Source organism: Sorex araneus, chromosome 3 (assembly GCF_027595985.1).
Source record: "Sorex araneus isolate mSorAra2 chromosome 3, mSorAra2.pri, whole genome shotgun sequence".
In the NCBI taxonomy this organism is placed as follows: Eukaryota; Metazoa; Chordata; class Mammalia; order Eulipotyphla; family Soricidae; genus Sorex; species Sorex araneus.
In genome coordinates, this window is record NC_073304.1 from 236261352 (window position 1) to 236270126 (window position 8775).

The window sequence follows — 8775 nt, forward strand, 5'->3', positions numbered from 1 at the left end:
TGCCAGACGATCACAGGACAGTGACCCGCGGTGCAGGGTGCAGTTACTGCCCGCTGCCCAGCTGCCCTGCAGCGCCCAGGTTGGGGTCCCCGAGGGCAAAGGCTCTGGAGGTCAGCGCTGCCTGGGGTGGGCTGGGACTCAGTCCTACACACACACACCAGCTCCTGGACCCTGATGATGTCACAAGCAGGCACAGGTGACAGTGGAATAGTGACATCAGGGAGCAAACCAGGGGCACGCTCATGGGGCCCTCAGCACAGCAGGAAAGGGGAGGGGTCCCAGCCACCCAGGGGGTTGCAGTGGCTGAGCAGACTCTGAAGACCCTCCCAGCCGCAGGGTGGGGCCCGGCGCCTGAGCCCCCTGTTCTTCCCCTCCCTCCCGCCCGAGGGCCGCCATGCCTCTGCCTCTCCCTGCCGTGCAGAAGAGCTCACGTGAGTACCAGACACCCTGCACCCCGAGAGCCCGGGACCTCCTTCCTCTTGTCACGGGTGGGGGTGGGGGGAGAGGGCGGGGGAGCCTTCCCCCCCCCACCACTCTCTGCTCTAGGGACTGTTCCCAGAGATCTCAAACTTAGACCCCCCACCCCCATCCTGCCTGCACCCCAGGGGCCGGGTGCACCCCTGAGGGCCCCTCCATTCCAGCCCTGGCCTCAGCCTGGGTTGGCTCCGTCTCCCCAGGGCCCAGCCTGGAGCCCACCCCCGCCCCGCCCCCGGCGACCCGGCCGCCCGGCCGCCCCCAGGACCCCGCCGACGACAGCAGCCTCGGCCCGGTGGTCTGCTCCATCTGCCTGGACGCCTTCCGTCACCCGGTCACCACGGCCTGCGGCCACAGCTTCTGCATGACGTGCCTGCACGGCTTCTGGGACCACCAGGCCAGTCTGGGCGAGACCCTCTCCTGCCCGCGCTGCTGGCAGAGCTTCCCGGCCCCGCCGCACCTCAGCAAGAACGTCCTCCTGGAGGAGCTGGTGGGCTCGGGGGGCGGGGCCGCGGGGGCCTCGCGGGACCTCCTCGTGCCCTGTGGCTCCTGCGGCCCCCAGAAGCTCCAGTCGTGCCTGCAGGGTGAGGCCTCCCGGGGCGACGACCAGCTGCTCCGGGACCACCCGCCGCCCGAGCCCACGTGCCTGCAGCACCGCCAGCCGCTGCAGCTCTTCTGCCGCACGGACGGCTGCTGCGTGTGCCGCGCGTGTCTGCAAGAGGGCCACGAGGACCACGACACCGTCCCCATGGAGGAGGAGCGCGCCAGCAAGGAGGTGCGAGGCCGCAGAGCGCGCGGGGGCGGCCCTCGCCCTCCAGGGAGGGTCCCTGCCTGTCGTTCCTCCCCGCGCCGCCAGGGGCACTCCTGAGCACTTATGGTGTGCCCCCCCGCCCCCCCCGCCCCCCCCGCCCCCCAAAGCCCCCCAAAGCCGCCTTCAGGAGGCTTATTTCCTAGGAGATAAGTGGAGTCATGCCAGGCTGGGGCGTTGAGTTCCCTGGAGCCGGCTCCCAAGCTGAAAGGACATGGCTGATGACAGAGGCATGAGTCTGGATTTTAAAAGTCTGGATTAAAAAAAAATTAAAAAGTAGGGGCCAGAGAGACAGGACAGAGGATAGGCCTTGCCCACCAGGGTTGGATCCCGGCATCACATATGCTCCCCCAGGCACCGCCAGGAGTTATTCCTGAGTGAAGAACCAGGAGTAACCCCTGAGCGTCGCTGGGCGAGGCCCAAAAAAGCAAAATGAAGTAAATAAAATTTTTTAAAAAAAAGTAGAAGTCAGGGGGCCGGAGCGATAGCACAGCGGGTAGGGCGTTTGCCTTGCACGCGGCCGACCCGGGTTCGATCCCCGGCATCCCATATGGTCCCCCAAGCACCGCCAGGAGTGGTTCCTGAGTGCAAAGCCAGGAGTAACCCCTGAGCATCGCTGGGTGTGACCCAAAAAGCAAAAAAAAAAAAAAAAAAGTAGAAGTCAGTGGGGGCTGGAGCGATAGCACAGGGAGTAGCGCGTTTGCCTTGCACATGGACGACCCAGATTCGAATCCCAGCATCCCATATGGTCCCCTGAGCACCGCCAGGAGTAATTCCTGAGTGTAGAACCAGGAATAACGCCTGTGCATCACTGGGTGTGACCCAAAAGCAAAAAAAAAAAAAAAAAGTAGAAGTCAGAGAGATGACACTGCGAGGAGGGCATTTCCCCTCCACGCGGCCGACCTGGGTTCGATCTCTGGCATCCCCTATGATCCCCCGAGCACTGCCAGGAGTAGTTCCTAAGTACAGAGCCAGGAGTCAGCCCTGAGCACCACCAGGTATGGCCCAAAAGCCAAAAGTTAAAAAGAAAAATGGTGTGGTGAGTTTCCTTTTTATTTCTGTTTATTTATTTACTTTTTTGCTTTTTGGGGTCACACCCGGCGATGCACAGGGGTTACTCCTGGCTCATGCATTCATGAATTACTCCTGACGGTTCTCGGGGGACCATATAGGATGCCGGGGATCGAACCATGTGAGGAGGGGAGGGCATTTGGCTTGCAAGCGACCAACTCGGGTTCAATCCCTGGCATCCCATATGGTCCCTGAGCACCACCAGTAGTGTGGCTTGAGTGTGGAAGCAGAGTGACCCCTGACCATCACTAGTGTGACCCTAAAACTAAAAAAAAAAAATTGGGGGGGATGAAGAACTCACAGTTCTGGCCGCACCTGGTGCTCCGCTGTGGGGACCCCATCTGTGTGCACCCCCCCCACCCCAAGGTCCCTTCCTCGGAGCCGCTCTCTCTGGGGCCTGCTGGCCAGGCAGGTCTCCGCGATGCCCTGACGGGGCAGGTGCAAGGGGGCGGGGGGGGCCTCTCTCAGGCACTGCCCTGAGCCGGGGCTCCCTCCCCCCCAGGCTGAGGTGCGGAAGGAGCAGGCCAACTTGGGCAACAAGATGCTGATCATCTCCGGGGACAGCCAGCAGCACCGCGGGCGGGTGGCCGCACTCTCGGTCAGGGTCCCTCCACCCGACCCCGAGCGGCCCCAGCCCCCCACCCCAGGCGCCCCCAGCTCCCCCAGCCCCCCACCCTGGGCCCCCCAGCCCCCCACCCCGGGCGCCCCCAGCCCCCCACCCCGGGCGCCCCCAGCTCCCCCAGCCCTCCACCCCGGGCGCCCCCAGCCCCCCACCCCGGCCCCCCCAGCTCCCCCAGCCCCCCACCCAGGGCGCCCCCAGCACCCCCAAACCCCCAGCACCCCATCCCGGGCGCCCCCAGTCCCCCACCCCAGCCCCCCAAAACCCCCCAACACCCCGTCCCGGGCACCCCCAGACCCCCACCCCAGACCCCTCAGCCCCCCACCCCAGGGCCCCCCAGCACCCCGTCCCGGGATGTGCAGAACTCTTGAGACCAGGGGGAGAGAGTGAGGCCCAACAGGCAATTCGGGACCCTGCGCTGGAGCCACGACAGTCCGCGGGCAGGGCCCTGAGTCGCAGCTGACCCGGGTTCGGTCCCCAGCACCCCCTCCCCGGAGCCCCCCCAGGAGTGATCCCTGAGGGCAGAGCCCGGAGTCACGCAGATGCAAGGCAGCTCCGGGCCGCGCCCACGGGGCACTGGGGGGGGACGCGGCTGTACCCCCCCCCGCCTGCTTCCCCCCCCACGCAGAAGCTGGTCGGCGCGGCCCGAGAGGAGGTCAACAGCTGCTTCCTGGACGTCATCCGGGAGGTGAAGGAGCTGCAGCGGCGGGTCCTGGGCTTCCTGGAGCAGGAGAAGCTGGAGGCCCTGGGGCAGCTGGACAGCTCCGTCCGGCAGAGCCGCGGCCGCCTGCTGCGGCTGGAGGAGGACAGCCGCGGGCTCCGGGCGCTGCTCGGCCTCCCCAGCGACCACGAGTTCCTGCAGGCCAGACGCCCCTCCCGGCCCGCGGCGCCCCCTGCCCGCACGCGCGCCCAGCCCTACCCGCACGCGCGCGCCCCGCCCTGCCCAGCGCCGCTGTCCTGCGCCTGCCCAGCCGGCCTCGGCCTTCTGGGCTCTGCTTCAGGGCCGCCCCCGGCTTAAAGCTCAGGGGACCGTGCGGCCCTGGGGACAGAAGCCAAGGGTCCAGTCCTGGGGTCGCGCAGCCTTATCTCTGTTGTGTGTTTTGGGGCCACACCTGGCTCTGCGCTCAGGGGTCACTCCTGGGGGGCTCAGGGGACCCTGTGGGGTACCGGGGAGGGAGCCGGGCTGGTCCCTTCATTTCCCTGGGACTCCTGGGGGCGGGGCGCCTAGGAGTTAGGGGTCTCACACCAGCCGCCTCCCCGGGAGCCCTGAACTGTGGCCCCCCAGCCTGCTCTGCTGCTCCCGGCACTGGCCTCCCATGGCCGGCTCCTGGCTCGGGTCTAGGAGCCCACGGCACGTCCATGCAGGTGTCCCCAGCTCCCTGTGACCCCCACACAGCACAGGAAGCGTTTGGCAGGATTCTGCTGCTAGCAATGAAAGGTTCAGAGAAACAGTCCCCACCCCCGCAATCTCCCCGGGACGGGCAGACTCCTAAGCAGTGCTCTGCAGTGCTCCAATCAGATGGGTCACTGGGAGGACAAGTGTGCATCCACCGACGCATGGCTCAGACCCAGCCCTGCAGGGACCCCCAGGGGCAGCCTGCCAGGTGGCTGGGACCCTCAGGGCCACGTGGGACTGGGATTTGAACTCGGGTCCCCGCACGGCGAACATGCACCCGGGCTGAGGAGGGTTCGGAGGGCTGGTGCGGCCTCCCCGCCGGACACCGGGTTCAACGGGCATGGACCCCCAAGAACAGCTGGGAGTAGCCCCTGAGCTGTGCTGGGCATGAGCCCCCCAGAATAAAAGCCTCCTTGACTGCTCAGCCCTCTCCCCCCACCATCCCCCCCCCCGTCATTTTTAAAGCCATCTCCTGGGCTGGGGTCAGCGCAGAGGCGAAGGCCCCACACGTGGCAGACCTGCGTTCCCCCCCGGGCACCCCATGGGGCCCCCAGGCCCCGCCAGGGGTGATCCCTGAGTGCAGAGCCAGGAGGCAGTCCTGAGCGCCCTGGGTGTGACCCCCCCAACCGAAACACAACAACAGAAAAGGCCATCTGGGGGGGTCCGGGTGATGGTACGGCGCGGACGGCACTTGCCCCGCAGGGCACCCCGTAAGGTCCCTCGAGCCCTGCCAGGGGGGTGTGCCCCCCCAAAAAATAAACAGACCCTTCCTGCACAACCGCTAGGCCACGGAACTGTGCCAGGTTCCAGATGTCCCGGAGAGGAGGTGCAGGGGGTCCGAGGGGCGGGCTTGGAAGCGGCCCCTCCCCCACCCGTCCTGCCCCGGGGACACGCCAGCCCCAGGAGTGGGGACTCACGGCTGCTGCCCCCCTCCCTGCTTCCAGGCGTTCCCCGGGCTCCAGCAGAGCCCCGAGTCCCAGGCCCCGCTGACGGGCGTCCGGTGTGAGGAGGAGGCGAGCTTCCCGCGGCTGCGCGGCACCCTGGCCGAGCTCCGGAGAGGGCTGCGGGAGACGGGCCTCAGTTTCCTCAACCAGCTGCTGCTCAAGGGTCAGTCCGGGCGGCACCGGGGCTGGAAGGGCAGCTGGGCCCGGGTGCATCCTCCCCAGGGAACACCGCCTCCAGGAAGGCCGCAGAGGATGCGGGGCTGAGGCGGAGGGGGGGTCCTGACCCAGCCCCCTCCTGCCCACCTCTGGCCCAGGCATCAAGATGAGCTCTTACGAGGTGCTGCCCGCCCCCGTGGACAGGAAGACGCTGATGCAGTGTGAGTCCAGCCCCAGGCTCGGGAACGGAGGGAGCGGGGCCACCCCATGTGACCTGTGTCAGGGCTCAAGGTCCTGGGGCTGGAGCCACAGCACAGCTGGGAGGGTGCTTGCTTCGCGCGGCCAGCCAGGCTCAGTCCCTGACATCCCACAGGGTTCCCAGAGCACCGCCAGGCGTAGCCCTTGAGCATCGCCGGGTACCCCCTGTATTTTTAAAAAGTGGGGTCCTCTCCCGGTCCTCACCTGCGCCTGGAAGTCGCACGACCTGGCCTGGTAGGGACGCACCTCAGGTCCCTGCTTTGGGAGGCCCAGAGTCCAGCCACTCCAGCCACGGGTCCCGCTCAGCCCCCAGCCCTGGCCCCAGGTGGCCTCCTCTGCCCTCAGCTGGCTGCCCCCGCCCCGCCCCCTTCAGCTTCGGGAAGTGGATGACCCAGTGACCCCCCGGGAACTCCTTTCCCCTGGCGGCTGGACCTGGGCCGCCCACGGCTGGGGAGTCACTGTGATCACTAAGTCGGAGGGCCCATGCAGGCCCCCCGTCCCCGTCCTGGGGTCCTGCACAGCTCAAGGTGGAGCTGTGGGGTCTGGGAGAGGAGCTGAAACGCCTCAGTGCTCGCTCACTCTGCGGGGCTCAGTGCTCGCTGTCTGCGGGGCTCAGTGCTCGCTCGGTCTGAGGGGCTCCGGGCCCATCCCAGGTTCCCACATCGTGGCCCCCTAAGTATTTGTTTATTTTTCGGCCACACCTGGTGGTGCTCAGGGCTCAGCCCCGGCTCCGCACTCAGGTTTCACTCTTGGCGGTGCTCAGGGGGACCCTACGGGGTGCCAGGGGTCAAACCCAGCCAGCTGCGTGCAAGGCCAACGCCCCCCACCTTCCCATCGCTTTGTTCCCCTGGAGAGGGGGGCTCCTCGCGCCCGGTGGGTGGGCCGGCTGGGGGCTGCTGGTTTTCCACTGGAAGTGGCAGCCTGGGGCTGGAGCGCAGCACGGCAGGTCGGGCCCTTGCCCTGCGCGCAGCCACCTGGGCTCCTTCCTCAGCACCACACGCCCCCCGAGCCCGCCAGGGTGAGCCCAGGGCACAGCCGGGTGTGGCCCAAAACAGGATAAACAAATAAATTGGGGGGGGGCAGAGGATAGTACAGTGGGCAGGGGCTACTCCTGGCTCTGCACTCAGGGGTTACTCCTGGCAGTGCTAGTGCTGGGGGGAGGGGAGGGGGATATGAGGTGCCCAGGATTGAACCCGGGCCGGCCGTGTGCAAGGCAAAACGCCCTACTTGCTGTACTATCCCTCCAGCCCAGTAATTTATTTATTTATTTTGCTTTTTGGGTCACACCCGGCGATGCACAGGGGTTAACTCCTGGTTCTACACTCAGGAATGACCCCTGGCGGTGCTCAGGGGACCCTACCGGATGCTGGGAATCGAACCCGGGTCAGCCATGTGCAAGACAAACGCCCTCCCCGCTGTGCTATCGCTCCAGCCCCCCCCATAATTAATTTTTATGGTTCTTTTTCTTTTTGTTTCTGGGCTACCCCACCACCCCGCCCCCGCACCCCCCGACGATGCTCAGGGTTAACTCCCGGCTCTGTGCTCAGAAATCACCAGAAGGGAAGTCAGGGACCGAGGCTGGGTGGGCTGCGCGCTCGGCCCCCAGGAGAGCGTCCACCTGGCCTGCGGGGGGTCTTGGCGGGAGGGGGGCCGGGGGCGGAGTCCCAGGGCGGGAGGGACAGGGTGGGGGGGTGCCGGCCCGGGCTCCCACGGCCCCTCTCCCCGCAGGGTACCGCAACCTGAGCTTCGACCCCAGCGCGGCGGGCGCGGAGCTGCTGCTGGTCCCCGAGGCGCACGCGGTGCTGAACGTGGGCGTGGCGCTGGCGGGGGGCGCCGCGGGGGGCTTCGCGCAGTGGCCGCAGGCGCTGTGCGCGCCCGGCCTGGCGGAGGGCCGCCACTACTGGGAGGCCGACGTGCCCGACGCGTGGGTATGCGTGGGCGTGACGGCGCGCCGCGCGCCCCCCGCGCCCCCGCGCCGGCCCGTGGCGGGGCTGCTGGGCCGCAACCCCGACTCGTGGTGCCTCGAGTGGGACTCGCTCGAGTTCGCGGCGTGGACGGACAACACGCGCACGGCGCTGCGCGGCCGCTACTACCGCACGCTGGGCGTGGCGCTGGACTGCGCGGCCGGCTGCCTGTCCTTCTACGGCGTGGCCGGCGGCGTGGACCTGCTCTACCGCTTCCTGGCCGCCTTCCCGCGGCCGCTCTACCCCGCCGTGATGGTCAGCGGCGGCGCCTCCGTCACGCTCCGGCAGGTCCCGTAGGCCCGGGAGTCCCCACGCTGCCAGAAAGCAAAAGAGAAACAAAGAAACGAGTGGCCTTGCAGTCCGACCGCAGTGGAAGGGCGATGGAGTGTCACTTGGAGTTCCCACGGCGCCGGGGCTGGGAGGGCTCCGGATGGGGGGGAGGGGCATCTGTGCCCTCCCATCCCCCAGATCCCACTGGTGACCTTGGCTGGTGCTCCAGACCGGCCCTGGCCACTCCGAGCCACAGGGGGGTTACCCAGGATCAGATCACCAAAGGTCTACGGAGCTGAAGAAGGGAGGTTGAACCCGCCCGACTGCAGGGCCACAGAAGCAGGGAGCCCAGGAGGATGAGCATGGCTAGGCCGGAGGGTCCAGGGCTGCACTGGGGGTTAAGGTGCGTACCCCCATAATGAAAGTGGAAGAGCCGGTCCCGGCAGGGACTAGCGCTGCTGTCTCAGCCACCCACTGACGCTGTAGCCCCGAGGCCTGGTGTGGGTGCAGGTGGGGGGGGGGGGAGCCTTAAGCACCTGGGCAGTGAAGCTGCGAGGCAGGAGCAACAGCGCAGCGGGAGGGCGCGTGTCTTGCTGACCAGGTTTGAGTCCCAGCATCCCATGGAGTCCTGAGTCCCACCAGGAGTGACCCCGGGTGCAGAGCCAGGAGTAGGCCCTGCGCAGGTAATAATAATAATAATAATAATAGTAATAATATCATCACCCCCCTGCACCCACCCGAGCCCTCAGCCCGCAGCTCCGCCCCCGGCCGGCCCAGGCAGGTGTGTGCCAGGGTGCTAAACAGGTACCCATCAG

At 67.3% G+C, this 8775-nt stretch overlaps 1 protein-coding gene across 1 annotated transcript; it reads left to right on the forward strand.

Moving 5' to 3' along the window:
* The first annotated feature begins 394 nt into the window (after positions 1-394).
* LOC129403551 (tripartite motif-containing protein 65-like) lies at positions 395-7987 on the forward strand. Its single transcript, XM_055132290.1, has 8 exons — positions 395-431; positions 642-658; positions 740-1249; positions 2856-2951; positions 3601-3834; positions 5313-5475; positions 5627-5689; positions 7455-7987. The coding sequence occupies exons 1-8, from the start codon at positions 395-397 to the stop codon at positions 7985-7987; spliced, it is 1653 nt and encodes a 550-aa protein (XP_054988265.1).
* The last annotated feature ends 788 nt before the right edge of the window (positions 7988-8775 follow it).